Source organism: Lolium perenne, chromosome 2 (assembly GCF_019359855.2).
Source record: "Lolium perenne isolate Kyuss_39 chromosome 2, Kyuss_2.0, whole genome shotgun sequence".
Lineage (NCBI taxonomy): Eukaryota > Viridiplantae > Streptophyta > Magnoliopsida > Poales > Poaceae > Lolium > Lolium perenne.
The window spans coordinates 250,949,173-250,968,807 of record NC_067245.2 but is presented as its reverse complement, the minus strand read 5'-3'; the positions used below and the strand labels follow the sequence as shown (position 1 = coordinate 250,968,807).

The 19,635-nt window shown below is 43.5% G+C and overlaps 2 protein-coding genes across 2 annotated transcripts; one reads left to right on the top strand and one right to left on the bottom strand.

The window, feature by feature from the left end:
• Nucleotides 1–7,616: 7,616 nt before the first annotated feature.
• On the top strand, nt 7,617–11,304 carry LOC127335588 (disease resistance protein RPS2). Its single transcript, XM_051362301.2, has 2 exons — nt 7,617–8,308; nt 8,928–11,304. Exons 1-2 carry the CDS (start codon nt 7,679–7,681, stop codon nt 11,058–11,060), a joined length of 2,763 nt encoding a protein of 920 aa, XP_051218261.1. The 5' UTR covers nt 7,617–7,678; the 3' UTR covers nt 11,061–11,304.
• A 1,716-nt stretch (nt 11,305–13,020) lies between these two features.
• On the bottom strand, nt 13,021–15,940 carry LOC127335589 (protein disulfide isomerase pTAC5, chloroplastic). The gene is made up of 6 exons (XM_051362302.2): nt 15,296–15,940; nt 14,823–14,918; nt 14,626–14,715; nt 13,941–14,169; nt 13,505–13,542; nt 13,021–13,400 (listed from the first exon to the last, which is right to left on the bottom strand). Exons 1-6 carry the CDS (start codon nt 15,860–15,862, stop codon nt 13,299–13,301), a joined length of 1,122 nt encoding a protein of 373 aa, XP_051218262.1. The 5' UTR covers nt 15,863–15,940; the 3' UTR covers nt 13,021–13,298.
• Between the last annotated feature and the right edge of the window lie 3,695 nt (nt 15,941–19,635).

The following is a 19,635-nucleotide window of genomic DNA, read 5'->3' as shown; positions in this document are numbered from 1 at the left end:
CATCTGTATTCATCAGCATATCTTTTAAATGCCTACACTCATATACAAGTATAGTTAACTCATACCTGAGTGGATTTTCTTCAATGGTAAGGTTTGTGGCCTGCAAAGGGATTCAGCTGTGCAGCTACACTTACTTAATTTGCTGCGCAGCACCTCCTAAAGAAGCAATGAAATGCGAGTTTCCAGATTCCGACCTACTCTTTTGAGCAGAAAGTTGAAGGCTCAAAGCTAATCCTACCGTAAAGGGATGACTGATGTGTGCATAAGTAACCTGATCAACCCGTACAGTATCATGATATGTATTCAAGAATACAATGGGTGACTTCCTGCCATTCCGAACACGACGTGGCGCTCACGCATTTCGTCGAACACCTAGAAGACACAGTGGAGAACGGTTGTGTCTGATGATAATCCTCCCACGAGAACATTCCAGGAACTATAACCCTTGATTATTAGTCCCCTTACTCCAGGCCCCCCTTTTAGCACGGTGAGTTCGCCGCTTGGGCTTACACTGAGCAGCGATTTGCTGAACAGGCAATGTGCCTTGCTGCTTCGGATGCGCGCGCGGAAGGGCAACCCCCACCAATATGTTTGTGATTAGTAGATCACCTGGCATCACGAGGGACCACTCTTCGCACTCTCAAGGCGAGGCTACAACCGCTTGGGTCTTGCACGAAAGAAGTCTAGATAACCCCTCCTAGGTATTAGGTTTGGTACACTAAACCCCCTCAAGTTTGGATTGGGGCACTTAACCCCCACAAGTATCAAATACCAGGCAAATTACCCCCTCCAGCCTCTAATGGCTGTTTTGATCGAATCCCCTCCCTGGCAATCGCTCGCTCGAGCGATCGATTTCTGTGGCGCGGAGCGCTCGCGCGAAAGCGCGACTCAATTCCCTTTGTATCACGTGGTGTTTTAATTGCGTTCACACGTGTTCACACTAACAGGTTGTATTACTACTTTGCAAGTTGCATTAGCGTTCACACTGCATGCATGCACATGCACAGAGCATCTCATGAATTTGCATTTAATGAGCCAACTTTTCATTAAATTGTTGCATGCATACACATAGCATCTCACTCTTTTTCTTCAGCGCGAGGCAGACTCTCAATTCACTTTTTGCAATTCCCTTTTCGGTTTTTTTTTCGTACGGTAATTCATATTTAATGGGGTCCTTTTGCAATTCCCTTTTTCGGGCCAGTGGTTTTTAAGGGGGAAAATAACGGGTGGGAAGATCCACTTGCAACTCAAATGAACTACCACTTGCTACTCAAATTAAGTACTGTTTTAAGTTGTAATCTAACAAAAGTTGCTAAAATTTTTTTTAATGAAAATTACTTTTTAGGGTTGCTAGGTATTAATATTTACCGTTGATAAATAACGGGGCACCGGGTTGATAACTTGTAAACAAAAAAAGAGTCGCTACATTTTTAAATTAAATTAAATTTTTAGGGTTGATATTTATTTATATTTACCATTGATAAATAGCGGGTCACCAGGTTGATAGCTTCTAAACTAAAAGAGAGTGGCTAAAATATTCTAAATGAAATACTTTTAGGGTTATTATTTATTTTATATTTATCGTTGATAAATAACGAGGCACCGGGTTGATAGCTTGTAAAATAAAAAAATATTCGCTAAAATATTCTAAATGGAATACTTTTTAGGGTTGGTAGTTATTTATAATTACCATTGATAAATAACGGGGCACCGGGTTGATAACTTGTAAACTAAAAAGAGCCGCCAAAATATTCAAAATAAAATTAGATTTTTAGGGTTAGTAGTTATTTATATTTACTATTGATAAATAACAGGACACCGGGTTGATAGCTTCTAAATTAAAAAAAATCGCTAAACTGTTTTCAAATAAAATTAACTTTGGGGTTGATAATTTTATATATTTACCGTTGATCACTCAAGTACGGAGGGGTTGATTATTCAGATAGAGAGGGTTGATAACTTTTAGCCCGAAAAAAAGTGTCTCAAAACATATCAACATGGGTGCTAGTTTTGAAGATCTCGTCGAGACGGATTTATTGGTGAAAGCGAATCTTAATTTGGAGTTGTCGTTTGAAAGTTAAAACGTTTTGAATTTACAAATTTGGAAAAGATTCCACTGACATCAGCATATTCGTCTATTTGTGCATGCATGCAGAATTTTCCCTCAATAGGCTACACCAGGTTGATAATTTTATATATTTACCGTTGATCACTCAAGTACGGAGGGGTTGATTATTCAGATAGAGAGGGTTGATAACTTTTAGCCCGAATTTTTTTTTTCTCGAAACATATCAACATGGGTGCTAGTTTTGAAGATCTCGTCGAGACGGATTTTTTGGTGAAAGCGGATCTTAATTTGGAGTTATCGTTTGAAATTTAAAACGTTTTGAATTTTCAAATTTGGAAAAGATTCCGCTGACATCAGCGGATTCGTCTTTTTGTGCATGCATGCAGAACTTTCCCTCAATAGCCTGCACCAGGTTGATAATTTTATACATTCACCGTTCATCACTCAACTACGGAGGGGTTGATTATTCAGATAGAGAGGGTTGATAACTTTTAGCCCGAAAAAAAGTTTCTCGAAACATATCAACATGGGTGCTAGTTTTGAAGATCTCGTTGAGACGGATTTATTGGTGAAAGCGGATCTTAATTTGGAGTTATTGTTTGAAAGTTAAAACGTTTTAAATTTTCAAATTTAGAAAAGATTCCACTGGCATCAGCGGATTCGTCTTTTTGTGCATGCATGCAGAACTTTCCCTCAATAGCCTGCACCAGGTTGATAATTTTATAAATTCACCGTTGATCACTCAAGTACGGAGGGGTTGATTATTCAGATAGAGAGGGTTGATAACTTTTAGCCCGAAAAAAAGTTTCTCCAAACATATCAACATGGGTGCTAGTTTTGAAGATCTCGACGAGACCGACTCATAGGTGAAAACAGATCTTAAATCGGAGTTGTCGTTTGTGAGATAAAATGTTTTAAATTTTCAAATTGAGAAAGATTCTCGCTTTACGTCATCAGATTTGTTCCCTTCTACATGCATGCAGAACTTTCCTCAAATAGGATATACTACAGTCCAAAACATTCCTAAAATGGAAAAAAAATTATGTCCTAAACCGATCGCTCAATTTGCTTTGAGCAAACGATCGCTAGCTAGGGTAGCCCTGTTTTGATAGCTGTTTTGGTCCACGTATAAAAGTGGTTTTGGTCAAATTGTTCCGGTGAGTCATCGAACCGAGCAAATAACCCCTGGTGGCCTGGTCCGACTCCGGCCGAACCAACTCGCAGCCTCGGCCCAGCTCGCCGCACCTGCTGAGACCATCACCCCGCGCCGCCGAACCTCTCCTCCGCCGCTTTCCTCATCTCTCCCGACGACGGCCTGATGGTAGGCGTCTCAATTTGACGATCTCTGCACCACAGCTGCCGAACTAGCTCTTGCCAAGGCGTGGCCTCACTCTCTCTGGCGATGGCGTGGGTTGGGGAGCTGCTGCGCGAGCTGATGTGCACGCGAGCAACGGGGTCAAGGCGAGGCCAGGACGTGGGGGACAGCGTGGCGCTGCTGCTAGCGCTGCACTGCACGCGGGGGACATGGTCAAGGTGAGGCCAGCAGCCAGCTTGGGCGAACGAAACGGAACTGCCCGGCTGTGCACGCGGCGGATGAAAAAAGCAAGAGGCCTGCCTTGCACGAATTGTAGTAGTGATGTGAAGCAATTTGATGTTGCAGCTGCTTGCCGCTGATGCAGACCAAAGGAAAACAGTGGAGCCGCTGTCGGCCGGCTCTGCGCATCGAAGGATTGGGGAAAACTGCTGTTGCTGACGAAGTACAAACGAGGCGGTGCCACGGGAGAGGCAGCCAGGGCCACGGGTCAAATGAGCGGTGGGAGGCGCGTTGGTCTGCTGCAGTGACGTGCGCGGAGGCAAGCACGGGCGCCGCATGGCCGTTGACTTGCCTTTTGCCGGCGGCGCATCATAGGCGAAGAGGTGGAGCCTAGGTGAGGCCATGAGTGTGCTCGGGCAACCGGAGAGAGAGCGAGTGTGGTGCTTGCTCGACGGCAGAGAGCAGGGACGCGACTGGCTGCAGCTGTACGGGCGGTGGGGGAAATCGCCATGGCCGCCCCAAAACCACTTTTCCACGTGGACCAAAACAGCTATCAGAGGCTGGAGGGGGTAATTTGACTGGTTTTTGATACTTGAGGGGGTTAAATGTCCCATCTAAACTTGAGGGGGTCTAGCGTCCCAAGTTTAATACTTAGGGGGTTGTTTGGACTTCTTTCGGTCTTGCGCAGTTGAGCGCTTCGTCTCTCTCTCTCTCTTGCTCTCCCCGCCTCAGCCCCCCGTCCGCAAGAAAACAGAGGAAGGGGAGAAAATGACAAAAATCCACCACATTTCGAGCCCATTTAGATCTTGTTTGGTACTGAGTTTTTCTGTGGAGGTTAGTACGAATAATTCCTACAAAACTCTAAATCTCCACTTGCTTCTAAAAGCACGTTTGGTATTCAAGTATTGAACGAATTTAATCTCGTGTAACCTCACTTTTTCATAAATCTTAGTGTATTTTTCTCAATCTCCAATACTCTATCTTCATCTAGTGGATTGTGTATGGTGTTTTGTGAGGATTGGGTGACCCTAGCGGTTTCAACTAATATTTTAGGCTATTATCCCACTAATCTCCACAAAAACTTTAGTATCAAACAAGGGTTAGAGGGGTCATGTCACCTAAACCTCTATTTTTATGTTTTCAACACATAAATACCACTTTCTCTTTCTTTTTTTAAATCTGGAACACCTTGCGTTCCATTAACTTGGATTAACTTGTGGTCACGATAAAATCGCTGGCCACATCGGGAAGCCTGGCCGATAGTGCACACGCGGCCTCGGTCCTAGGCGACGATGATAGGCTTGCTCCAAAAGGGCGCAGGTGCTTATGCCCCACGGCTTCCAAGAGCATGTGCGAGTACTCTAGGCGAGTTCTGGTCAGGTGACGCGCACAACTCGTTCCCAAAATTCCCCGCAGGATGGAATCGACGGAAGTAGAAGATAGGTAATCCTATCTCTTCAGCGGTTTTGTAGATAGGCTCTCGAGTTCTATGAAAATTTGGTACAAGTTTCTTACAGCCTTTTTTCTGTAATTTTATTTACCACATAAGCCCGATAGATGAGTCATATCGGTGAGAAAACGGCTTAACAATAGAATCAGTGTTATGTGTCACACATTTGTAACAAAACTTACAACATAATCAATTCACACGTATGTAACAAAAGTGGTATTTTTGTAGAAAAATCTAAGAATAGTGATTATGCGCCTAGCTCATTCGGTTAGGGAAGTGGATGTACGACCTAGCCACCCAGGTTCAAGTCCCCACGGGCGTAGAATTGGGTTCTTATTATAAAAAAACACTGTAGGGGCTTCCCTTACCGTATTCCTTTCAAAAAAAAAATATCGCCCCAAATGTGGTTTGGTTTTTGACAATTTTGCAGGAACAGGATCACTACGCGAATCAGTAAAAAAGAACAAAATGTTTGGGCTGAATCCAGCAAGGCCGTGTTGACAGTCGAAGGCCCACGTTAAGACAAAACTAGGAAGCTTTGGCAGGCGGCACGTCGTGCCCGTAGGGTTATCATATGTAGATTAATAAAAAGTTGTAATATTTGTTTCTTGATGAAAAGAAGAGGGCGATGGAATAGATTTTTGTGTCAAAATAGCTATGGAAGAAGCGTAAGGTTATCGTGAGCCGATTAACATAAGGTATTAATATCATTTTTGAATAGGAGAGGCGACAAATAGTGGAATATTTTATTTCTCGAAGCTACAATAGCATAACCACGAAGGTACTATAGAAAAAGGGAACTACAAATGGAGAGTTACCATCAGCAAATTATTGCTAAAGATTGATGTCCATGTAAATTTGAAAATTGTCGATGAAGATTGCAGAATGTGCACCTTTGAAAATTACTGGTAAGAAAATACCACAGCTGAAGAATTACACACCGTTGAAAAACCGTTGTTAAATAATTACCATCTGGAAATTACTATTTGGGACCGATGATTTGAATGGAATAACTACCGGCGCGTCGATGAAGGATTAATTTCAAATAATCAGTGATGAGGTCAAAATTTTGTGAGCAGAAATAACCATCAAAAAAATCGACAAATCACCTTCGAAGTTACCATGGTAAAACTACGACTGGAAAAAATATCAGAGAAAGAAAAGGCAAAAAGTTAAATTACTGCTAGAGAATTACTATAAGAGCAATAGTAACCGTAGAGGAGGTACTTTGCGGTAACTACTGGTGGGACATTATAGCCGGGAATCTATCTCAAAAGTTACCGTCGAAGAGTAAAAGGAGAGAAACAAAAAAAAAGTTCGAAGAAGTACCTTTGTAGAATTTCTCATCGTCGAGGAGGTACCGTGAGGTAACTACCATTAGAAAGTTAAGGGCGAAAAGTTATCTCTAGAAGTTAATGTCAGAAAATAAAAGGAGAGGCATGTAAAAAAAAATTCAAACAAAGGGCGACGCGGTGGCCACTAATTAACAAAACATATATTTTTCAAAAAACATAGATCGAGTTGTGTTAAAAATTATGGCCAAAAAATTGTGCCGAAAGATTACCTTCCAGTATTTTTTTAAAAAAAACTAAAAAAATATACCATCTATAAATTATGGCTATAAAGGTGTGTCCAGAAATTTCCACCAAGAAGTTTTAAGGCAGGGACTTACAAAACGTTGTTGCAGACGTATGTAACCTTTTGTTTGAGAGGTATAGGTAGGTAGCTACAACTACAAAATTGCGGATGAAAAGTTGTTTTGTCTAAAACTATGATTCAAAAATCTCAAAAGAGAAAATAAAAAGAAAAAACACATAGTAGCATGTACCAAGTGTTAAAGATGGATTGGAAGAAATTGGGCATCTACAGTGCATGAAAGTGAAGCACTCTGGTTCAGGCAAATGGGTTCAGCTTTAAAATATAAAATACTAAAAATTCCCGTCGGGTGTTTGGCAGGAATATTCCTTCCTGAGCCCAACGGCTGACTAGCGTTTCCCTGTCGGCTAGTTCGGTTCGCCGCACGGCGACGACTATCACCCTCCACCTCCAAATTTCAAGATTGCAAGTAAAAACCCTGCGGGTGGCCGAAAATCCCACATGGTCTACTACCGGCTGTTCCGGAACACTGCGGGTGGTGAAGCCAAGGGAACCACACTGGGCGCGCACCCCGCGGTTCGTCGTCGCACGCAACGTGTTCGATCAATTGACTCTTCCATATCATTAGTTTCGCCGTGGGCGCAGCAGCCATTGCTTAGCCTGCGCCCATTGTTTCTCGTCTGAGGAAACGACCTGGAAACAGGATCGCGGTGACAGGTCTTTACCCTCCGCACTCTGCCTCAGTTCCAAGAGCATGAGCTCCACAAGTTTTCCTTCCCGAATGTTGACTGCTTCGTAGTTAACTGCGCGTGGATATTTTCTCCAGACATGCAGTCACCGTCGGGCAGTACCCTGGCCGAGGCTTCTCTATACACCCTGGCCGTGCAGCACAATTTGACCAGGAAACCGCGTGACTTCTCTCCCTTGCATTGCATTGCCTTGCTCCTTATAAGCCTTGATACTTTCACGCATTTGTATATTCCATTTATGCCTGCCCCGCCTTCCTGCTACTTCAACGTTGCTGTCCCCGATGACCGACGCGATCAGCGCGGCCGGTTCCTGCCTGCAGCCCCTGTGCGAATGCCTCGATGGCACCGGCATGCTCGACGCAGCGGCCCGAGAGGTCGCCTCGTTCCTTCGCCTCAAATCCAACTGGGGCGACCTGGACAGGGCCAAGGAGCTGCTGCAGGCTGTTGAGACGACGGTGAGAGCGCGGGTCACCGCGGAGATGGACAAGCTGAACGTCTGTGACCCTCAGGTGCAGGTCTGGCTGACGCGTGTCGACGAGCTGCAGCTGGAGGACATCGATGAGGAGTATGGCCGTCTGTTGAAGTATTCTTGCCTCTCCCAGTGCACCCTCCATGCTCATCGCCGTACGTCGGTTGGCCGGCGTGTTGTTGAGGCGCTTGAGGAGGCGAATAAACTTATCGAGGAAGGGAGACGGTTCAAGGAATTTGGGTTCAAGCCCCTGCCGAGGATTGTCGATCCCTTGCCTCAAATCAAAACGTTTGGTTTGGAGACCATGCTGAGCCAGCTCCACAACCTGTTTGAGAAGGGTGAATCGAACATAATTGGTGTGTGGGGCCAAGGAGGTGTTGGTAAGACCACACTCCTCCACGTCTTCAATAATCATCTTGACAAAAAGATCCATGACTATCAGGTATGATGTTTTCTAAATTACTGCAATTGACGCCGGAATATACAAGTTTATCTGTACGTTTCTGATGCTATTTAAGTTTGTAAATATGTTGAATTTGGAACCACATTCGAAGAAAAATTTATGTAGAGCAACTTTTTTGGCGCTGCCATGCATTTGAGAAAGTTTCAATGTAGAACAGCTATACAGTGCACTGAAGTCTGAAGTAACGCTGAAATAGATGCATAAGAAAATTTTGCATGGCTCTCGCATGCACAGACAGTTAACTGCTGTTTGCAGGTACTAGTTCAGCATGAAAATTTGACAACTTCATGTGTAAAACATAGGATATACATATAAATTGCTTTGTTTTAATTGCATAGTCCAATTTGACAACTTCTTAAAACGATTATTCTTTCAAGCATATTTTGCATAGACCAAGTGTACATAAAATGCCTCTGCATAATTTATTAGTGCTTCTTATTTTCGTGTACCTATTTTAAAACATATTTGGATATCCTTTTCGGCACATGCTTTCTCCACTACTATCTTGTCATTCTTTTTTCAGGTTAACTTTTAGCCATAATTTTAAATTACCTTCCAACTGTAATTCATGTTCCCATTTTTCAACTTTCCGTGCCAGGTTGTTATCTTTATTGAAGTATCCAATTCAGAGACACTGAACACAGTGGAGATACAACAGACTATCTCAGAAAGACTCAATTTGCCATGGAATGAAGCAGAGCCAGTTGGCAAACGGGCTAAATTCTTGGTAAAGGCACTGGCCAGGAAAAGGTTTGTAGTCCTGCTTGATGATGTAAGGAAGAAATTCGGACTGGAGGATGTTGGCATCCCAACTCCAGATACCAACAGCCAGAGCAAGCTGATCCTCACGTCACGTTACCGAGAAGTATGCTTCCAGATGAATGCACAGAGGAGTTTGATTAAGATGCAGATTTTGGATGACGATGCTTCATGGAAACTATTCTTGAGCAAGCTGAGTAAGGAGGCTAGTGCAGCAGTTGAAGCAGGTCCCCAGAATGTCACAGACCATGCCATGGCAATAGCCCGAAGTTGTGGAGGCCTACCACTTGCGCTCAATGTCATTGGGACCGCTGTGGCAGGCTTGGAAGAGGGAGAGTGGAAATCTGCTGCAGATGCAATTGCTACCAATATGGACAATATTGATGGTGTGAATGAAATGTTTGCTCGGTTGAAATACAGCTTTGACAGGCTCACACCCACTCAGCAAAAGTGTTTCCTATACTGCACTCTTTTTCCAGAGTATGGATCCATTAGTAAAGAGCAACTTATTGATTATTGGTTAGCTGAAGGTTTGCTATTAAATGATTGTGAGAAGGGTTATCAGATAATTCGCAGTCTTATTTCAGCCTGCTTGCTGCAGGCCAGTGGCTCAATGTCATCAAAGGTTAAAATGCACCACATAATCAGGCATCTGGGGCTTTGGTTGGTTAACAAGTCAGATACAAAGTTTCTAGCTAAACCAGGGATGGCCTTGGATAATGCTCCTTCAGCTGGAGAGTGGAAAGAAGCTACAAGGATCTCCATCATGTCTAATAACATCACCGAGCTTAATTTCTCGCCCAAGTGCAAAAACATCACCACATTATTGATCCAGAACAATCCAAATTTGAACAAGATGAGCTATGGATTTTTCAGAACTATGTCGTCCTTGAAAGTGCTCGATCTTTCTCATACTGCGATAACATCACTTCCAGAATGTGATGCGTTGGTTGCACTGGAGCATCTGAATTTGTCTCACACACACATTATGAGGTTACCTGAGCGCCTATGGTTACTGAAAGAGTTGAGGCATTTGGATCTGAGTGTGACTGTTGCACTTGAAGATACCCTGAACAACTGCTCAAAGTTACACAAGTTGAGAGTGCTCAATCTCTTCCGCAGCCACTATGGAATCCGTGATGTCGATGACCTGAATCTGGATTCCCTGAGGGAACTATTGTTCCTCGGAATCACTATTTATGCTGAGGATGTGCTAAAAAAATTGAACATGCCCCGTCCTTTGGCAAAGTCAACACATCGCTTAAACTTGAAGTATTGTGCAGAGATGCAATCAATCAAAATCTCTGACCTCAACCACATGGAGCATCTTGAGGAGCTGTATGTTGAATCATGCTATGACCTGAATACAGTGGTTGCTGATGCTGACCTTACAACTTCACACCTGCAGTTCCTGACCCTCTCGGTTCTTCCCTCGTTGGAAAATGTCGTTGTTGCACCAATGCCACATAACTTTCAGTACATCCGCAAGTTGGTCATTTCACAGTGCCCGAAGTTGTTGAACATCACATGGGTCCGAAAACTTCAAATGCTTGAGAGGCTTGTCATATCTCATTGTGATGGCATGCTCGAAATTGTTGAAGATGAGGAGCAGTATGGTGCACAAATGGAAATGCAAGAGCACGCTTCACATAAACAAGAAGAACATACTGTTGTAGAGACTTCATGGATTGAGTCGAATGACAAAGGGCACAATGACTTCCCAAAGTTGAGATTGATGGTATTGACGGAACTTAAGAAGCTGAGGACTATTTGTAGACCAAGAGCTTTCCCATGTCTTGAGACCCTTCGGGTGGAGGACTGCCCAAATCTGAGAAGTATCCCGTTAAGAAGCATGCATAACTATGGGAAATTAAAGCAAATATGTGGTTCGTCTGATTGGTGGAAGAATCTTCAGTGGGAAAACGGGGTGGAGGAGACACGTCTGGAGAGCAAGTACTTCATTCCAATATGAAAGAAACCCAGTTTCAATGGCTTCTGTATTGCATGCAGGCAGCTTCTTTCTATCTTCACACGAATAAGAGGTCTCTACTTAAGTTGTTTCAGATCTGTACATGTGAAGGCATAGCTTCTGTATATTGTTGTTATTACATGCATGTATATATTACTCTGTAAATTGCTGGCATTCATTTATGTATGATACAATTTGTTTATATAAATGATAGCACAATAAAGTTCTGGGATTTTGCATCTTATCACTTGTACAATCTCTTCATAGCCAGTTCCAAGCACTATATCAACCCACTTGTGCCTATCCAGCTGGCGCAATACATGGAGATCTGGGATACTATTCAATCCATTTCCCTCATCCCCGAGCAGCCGGACTCCATCTCATGGACCTCACTTCCGATGCGACCTACAGTGCCAGCTCCGCTTACAATGCTCAATTCTTCGGTGGTCCTGCTAGATTCGACGCCATGAAGGTCTGGGGCTCTGGGCTGCCCACGCTGAACCCAAGTGTAAGCTGTTTGGCTGGCTTGCCCTTCATGAAAAGCTTCTCACCGCGGATATGCTTGCCATCAGGGGTTGTCCCCATGATCCCCCTATGTCCTTTATGTCTCCGTGAGCCTGAGACGGCTGACCACTTGTGCAAAGACTGCCCCTACACTGCAGCCAAATGGAATCTGGTGAAATCCGCGCCAACCATCGCCTCGACTACCACTCCATATCCGAGTGGTGGGATGACATGATCGACGGAAAGCCTACGTGCTCTGGAATGCGTGGAAGGAACGGAACCGGTGTATCTTCACTGGACGCCGGTTCACCTACATGGAGGTGGTAGATATCGCCAGAGAAGACATCCTACAGCGGGATCGACCTATCAACGGCTTCAGGCCGGCTATCCCGGCTGAACCGGACTAGTTTTTTTTCCTTTTTGATTTCTCTTGGTGGTTTTCTCGGGCATATTCCGTAATCTAAATATGCCATCTCTTGTACAGTTTGGTTAGATTTTCCCTCTTGCTTAATGAAAAGGAAGGGTTGCTCCAAAAAAAATGCCTTGAACATTTCTAGTTTGTACAGGTACCTTTTCTAGATGCTTTTCATGATGAATTATTTTGTACTTTGGTTATAACGATTTAGAATCTAACAGCTTCACTAGAATGGCTCGTGAAGTGCATCTGAAAGGAAAATCATTTGGATTGGTCAATGATCTGGTAAATAGCTGGCCTGCTATTTCTTATCTGGAAGGGGTATTTTTCTGTCACCCTATCTCTTGTTCGAACATGGTAAGTTTAATAAAATTATATTTTACCTTGTACACTACAGTCAAACAATGCATTTATTTAACATTTTCTTGAAGAATATTCGTAGGAAAAGATAGACTTTTTAGCAGTAATAACTTGGTTAACTCCATAAGTATGACGAATGTTCTATCTCGTCTTAGCAAAATCCTCTCATCAGGAATCAACATATGTTCCCAGTAATTTTCTCATTTTTGGCCATACTTCGCAAGCAATGTTCATCCCTAAGCTGGGAGCAAAGGATGTACGTTTATATGCACTTATGCTAATGAAAAATAGAAAGAATTGCAGTGTTTTTTATTCTAAAAATTCAATTGAACGATGCAGAATTATTTTCCATTTCCATGGCAACAACTTGATGATTTGTACAAAGTAAAGGAGCTAGTAGTTTTAATGCATGCTTCAATGTAACTGCATGGGAGCAAATCAATTCACGTTGGCGAAGCTAGCAAAATAAAGCATTGGGTTCATCTCTACAAAACTATGATCTCTAACTAAATGATAAATGGAGGCATATAGCAATTTAGTTCAGATTAGTACAAATCCATTGGGTTCACTTGAACACAATCCTTTTATGCTAGCTTCGCCACTGTGAGACGTTGTGAAAAGGTAGATGTTCCAAGTATGAAAGACCACCAACAAACATAGCCTTGCATAAGATCACATACTCTCTGAAAGATGTAAACACCTTCTCCAGAAAATATTAAAAGGCTTGCCAATTTACAAAGCAATCACTTCCTTCATTATTTTTTCATCTCTTGTTGTACATAAATGTACTGCCTACTCTCTATGCATCTATTTTCTATAGGGATGATAATTTGACAAGTTATTAACGCCGACAATGTGAATATATATTCCAAAAGTATTCCAATGAAACTGGAGTAGTTAGCTAGCATCTGTATGAACTGATGTAGATGTTCGCAAACAAGTATTGCTCACAAGTCTTTTGCTCAACTTTTCACTGTTTTATTCCCTTCACAGGCATCACATATAGTGTAGCCAAGGCCTTCACAGTATGCACACTTTGTATCTTCGCCAATCCACTCCAAGAACTGCATTTTAAGAAGTTAACAATTAAATGCATATTAGAGAAGAAACAACAAGATTTCGTTAACAATGTATTGCATTTCTGCAACCTGAACTCTAGCTTAATTACCTGTGGTTCAATGTTGGGCTCACCTGTTCCATCACATTCTGCAGGAAGGTACAGCGATCATATCAGTAATCACAACATGGGAGATTAAGTTCTGCAGATAATCTATGATGCATTGCAGAAGGTTGACACTAATACTAGATAAGTCAATGTCAGCGACTTATGGTACGTTGGAGGCTGGACATGCATACCAATGTGGAGTGAGATACACTGGAAAAAATTCTGGTAAATTCTATCTAGCTAGAATGCCACCTCCCCTAGTTAAGTTTATCTACTCGCCAGTTTGAAAAGAGAAGTTATACACACAAAATCGAACTTGGTGATGTTTGTATACCAATGGTTTTGAAGGATTTAGAGGATACACTGTATCTTCTCCCTGACATGGCAGCTAAAAATGTAATCACATACACATAAATGCACGAAGCAGTGACTTGAGTACCTAGGCACAGGAGGTGTCCTTCGCCTCGACAGGTGATGCACTGCTTTGTTGACGCAGTAGTAGCACCACCACTGATTGGCTTGTTCCTATTGGTCAGCCTGGATGGATCTTCCCACCTGTTTTCACCAAGAAGATACACTCTGTGTTTGTTGAAGTCTTCTTTTACCACAGTTTGTGGAACCTCTGCAGCTTCAGTTACAGCTTGAACCAGTGCTCCGTTTATGCCTACCTACAAGCAAAATTGCATATATAATCTCAGGTGTGTACCATCGGCTGTCAATGTGTGACATCCACAGTAATGAAACACTGCCTGTTTCTGGAAGTGTCTGTATCTGCAACGTGATTGGAGGCCTAGTACATTTGGATGCAACTCTTTGCAGAAATAACTGAACATCATAATATTGCAGACAAGATAATTCTACTAGTTTGTACTAGTTGACATATAGTCTTCCCTCTTTAATTACTGGCCGTCAAGAGCAGATGAATGCAGTTTTGAAGTCTTGGGTAAATGCACATTTTCAACTGAATTCGAAGATGCTATTACTTTTACCAAGATGTAGTAACATCATTACCATCTCAAGCTTTATGAGAGAGTAGCAAGTAGTATAGCTCATAGCACATTTCATGAAGTAGCAATGGTGTTACTGTTACGGAGTGAATACAATGACAGTAGCTAAAGTTTTACCTTTTTCATATCCTCCCCAATATACCCTGTGAACAATCTCTCGAGTAGCTCCGATGTCATCAATCCATCCTCAGCAGTCCCTATCGATGCCTGCACCAGGACGTACGCAATTACTGACTATGTCTATATGGAAGTAGTAGAACTAGCAGATGCATATATACGATGGAAGGAATGAAATGGTGATTGCTCGCATTGACCTGCCAGGTCTTCACGGCTCGTTCTGTGCCGGTTGAGAAGCTGGAGAACTCCGTGTCTTCCTCGCCCGAGTAGAAGCCAAGCTTCTCCAAGGCTTCCTGCACGAACGAAATACAGTTCAGTTGGATTTATGCTGCTAGCTTACTGACCGTCACTATACAATAGAGAATTTCTTGACAGTGTTGAGCACCAGCAGATTGCAGGATTTTTATCGTCTGGTTCTGTAATAACTCTATAAACGCTAGCACTAGGCGGCGCCCCCCTCCCCCTTCTTTTTCCTGTTTTGTGAACTACTGCTGTTTTTCGTTATCTCCTGAATATGAAAATCGATCCCCTGAGGGGTGGATCGCTTGGAAAAAAAATACAGGATATAAGTACACTCTCCAACTTGTATGCGTCGTCACTTTGGGCTCAAACACAAGAGGTCATGCATGGCGAATCCTAGCCAGAACGAGAGGTGCACGACGAGGCTCACCTGCATGAGGCGCACTTCCTCCCCTTCGCTCCCTACCCTCAGCGCCCTCCTCTTGCCGCTGCTGCTCCCCGCCTTGGGTTTCGCCTTCTCCTCGACAATCACCTCCTTCCTCACCTCGACCACCTTCGCCGGCGCCGGCACTGGCGGCGGCGGAGGAGGAGGAGGCACGCGCGCCGCGGGCTTGGGCGGAGGAGGCGAAGAACCGCGCGCAGCGGGTGCTGGCGGTGGAGGCGGAGCAACACTCTCCGCGGGCTTGGGCTTCGGTGCGGGGGCCACGGGCTTGGCGAGCGGCTCGAGCGCGCGGAGGCGCAGGTGGAGCGCGGTGATCTCGGAGAGGAGGGCCTCGCGCTCGGCGCTCCACCGGGACTCCTCGCGGAGCCACCTCTGCTCCTCCCGCAGCCAGCGCTGCTCCTCTCGCAGCCACCGCGTTTCCTCGCGCTCCTCCCACGAAGACGACGACGATGAGGCCGACCGGACGAGGAGGAGCACGGCGCGCCGCGGGCAGGGCCTGAGGCGCGGTCGGTGGAAGGAGGATACGAATGGGAATGCGACGGTGGTCATGATCATGGTGGTCGTGGAGGCAGTTGCAGGCTGAGCAGTGAGGAGATTGGCAGTGGCCTCTGGCCAGTGGCCAGTGGATATCTCTCGGCTTCGGCCGTTGATATTTCCGGCGCGCTGCTGGCACGGTACCGCAGCCGCAAATGTGGTACCGGCATTCCTCCCGCGCGGGCCGAGCGTATTATGGGCTTATGGCCCGATCAGCCCAACGTTTTGAGCGCACAAGTCTGCGCTTACACGGACCGAACCAGCGCGCTTTCCTAAAAATCTTACTGAAGCAGGCCCATCTAGAGGTTGGTTTCCTTCTGTCTTGCCCATCCACGATGAAAAAGAAATCCGAGAAACGAAAACGAAAACTTTGAACTAAGAAGAACTGAACTGTTGGTTGAAGATAAAGTAACGACTCCCAAGTCCCAACCATGTAGAAGAAAAAACTGCACACTAATCAACAGTTTTAAAGACCCAGCAAAAGAGAAGTTTAAAACTCATGTTCAACAAGAATCTGTATTAATTATTTTTGCAGAATTTCTAATCAAATTAGATCAACCTTTGACCTTTGAACTTTCCACCGCCAAAATCAATAAAATTTCAACCCCTAAAACTTTCAGCTCTTTGTCAATAATTGAACAATTTTTTTTTGTTGCAAATTTTCAACTCAAATTGGTTTAATATATGATATGTCAACCCACCTACCGTCAAAACCGACGAGTTTCAACTTTCATTAGACTAAGGGAGTCGTTAAAATCACACTCATCGATATTTCCGCTTGAACATTTAGATGAAACTCTGCACATGGGCAGTAAAAACTTTCAATCGTAGATTTTCCATAAAAATACCTTAAAAATCTCTCCTTTCACCCCCACATGTCCTAACTTCAACTCTTTTTCAGTCAACTTTTTGTTTAGACAAAAGGCGAGAATGCCCAATTCTAAATCAGTAAAATCCAATCGGCTCAGACATAAAAGATGTTGAAAATGAGCCCACAAGATATCAAACAAAACAAGCAAACACGGACTAAGTAAGATGCACAATTGATGGCTGAGGTCCACACCTACTAGGGGAAGCTATCCAAGAAATATTGCTCTTTCATCTACTCCTTCCATCCAAAAATATAAGGTGCCCTTACATTTCATTGGTCAACAAGTTAAAACTTTTTTTTTACCAACCACTGCCATGATTTTTATTATTTATAATATGTTTGAAGTAAGCATAGGGACTGACGTGGAGGAGGAAGCACGATTACACAAGAAAGGAGCGGCAACATAAACTTCAAGGTTGGCCATCTCCCGTCGAGAAAGCTTTAGTCTTTGGACGACACCCACATGTTATGTTACTAGAGGGAGGAATCATATTATTAATTCACCCATCATGGGTTCTGAAGTTGGAGAACAGAGGGTTAGGAGAAGGATGTATAGCAATCACGAGGGAGTTGGGGGGGGGGGGGGGGGGGGGGGGGGTGAAAAGGGCTGTCCAGATGAGGAAGTATTGGATACGTGGATATTGGGTCCTCACACAGACATCCATCCCACAATCACATCTCGAGTTGGTTGTAGACCCATAACTTGCAAGGTGGTGCCTTTAAGAAGAGAGACACCACCGACGCGTTGTGCTACCCAATCGAAGACTGGTGTATGGTTTTCACCTGGAAGCGCAATGATCTTTTGAAAGATTTAAATTGTGTTAAGATGGTTTTCACCCGGGAGCAGAACTATCTAGCTAGTGATCCCTTTACATATTAAAATGAATTTATTTGAATGAAGTCCTAGTTGCACATTCAAAGTCACACTAATTACACTACTACTAGTACTACATAGCCCCTGTTTGCTGATTAAGATGAGCTTCATTTGGTTTCACTTATCTTAGTCGAGGTGCAAAACGAAACTTTGACATAGCTTGGCTTACTTTTGGTGCTGAATATTTGCCGCGTGCCGTGCGGGCCTGTGTAAATGCATGCATCTAAGCATCTTCCTTTGGTAGAACACGAGTACATAATGCGATTATCCCAAAAAACAACACACGTCGGATCGGTGTCAGTAATGTACTACCAGCGCCGGGTCGCTGAAGTTACATGCGTTGGACAAAACCTCACGATCCTACCTTCGTTACAGAAAGCACGTACGCAACGTAGGTGCGGCGACTCGGCCCTCTCGTAATCTAGTTGGATGTTAACTGCTCTCTCTATCGTTGGTTGCTGAACCGTCTACACGTCGCATATCCCACGTGTTCACTGGCTACGATGTAACAATGCATGCAACGTTATAGCGCACGGAAAATAACCTGACCTGATTGCATCATGGACAGTTTTAATTACCGTCTAAGTTTTAGTGTTTCTTCCCTCATTGAACCAGTCATCAGGAAGTGATACAAACGTACAAGTAAGGACATGTACAATGGTAGAGACGGCATGCCTTCCCTTACACCGTCACATCAGCTAGAGATGATATTAGATATAAGTCATACAATGCATTATCTCTTACAATCTTGTCTAGCAATTAATATGAATAATTAAATTTTGGTTGAAAATTTGTTGCTAAGGGAAAACATATGTGATACAATGGAGAAAATAGTCTTCCCCTATTTCCTAAGAGATGATCCCTTAGCTAAGCGAAAACAACCTTCTCTCTCTTCATTCTCTCTCCTCCAACTAAGCAAAAATCTAACGTGGCATCTCTAAGAGAAGGCTGACATCACCGCATTGTTACGTGCCCTAATGCCAGGAACGGCTCGGTCAAGTGTTGGCTGGATCCCTTTCTGCAGATTCGTACCAGCAAAATTGGGAAAAGTGCAATGGAGCAGGTGCGCTCCACGCACCTTCTCACTTGTTTGTCTTTTTCTTTTTTTATCTCTTAAATTATAAAATATTTTGATTACATTTTTTTGCAAGTCACTCGAAAATAACAAATAGAATGGAGGAAAAATAGTTTGGATTTTTTGTGCAAATTTAAATTTTAAATTATTTAAAGTTCAAAATAAATTCTTGAAATATATACATAGATAATGACAAAAAATTCAAAATAATTTTCCCACATTCTAATTGTTTTGTTTAAGTGATATGCAAATTTTTGAGTTGAAATAATGTGTAGTGTGGGAGATAAAAAATGAGAAGTTGTTTGGGAGGGAAACAAAAGGAACTTGCACGGATCTTGATGCAGTATATACGGTGTGGATACGGGTGTGCACCAAGCACCTGCTCTGAAAGTCCTCTCTCAGCAAAATTAGTTTCTTTTTTGAGAAAGCATATAGCTTTATTACGAAACGTTTTGGGCTAAATCGCCCATTACAGCATCATCGGCACACTCAGGCACCTCATTCTCCCAAGATAAAGAGGAGTTTACATCACACTTAGCCCCTACTTGTGGTAGAACATGAGCTACTTTATTCGTAGAACGTTTACTAAACCTTATTGAACAAGACGAAAACCACAAGCGTCTGAACATTAAGGTCTTCAATGATCGGTGCTTCGCTGGAGAAGTCCGCCTTTCTGCTGGATAGTGCCATCGCTAGGAGCTGCACGTCCATTTCAAAGATTGCCCTGATCACACCCAACTCAGCCGCAAGGTTAAAAGCTTCTTCCATTCCTCTCAATTCAGCTGTAAATGCATTATGAATTGCCGCAGAACACCCTGCTCTAGTCGCAACAACAACACCATCTGATGCCCTTGCTACCACTCCCCATCCGCCTTGTGCTTGTCCCTCCACAAAAGCCCAATCCACGTTAAATTTTATTACACCATCAGGCGGAGGCTACCATTTTCCTTCAGGTTTAGCAATATATGTTCCTT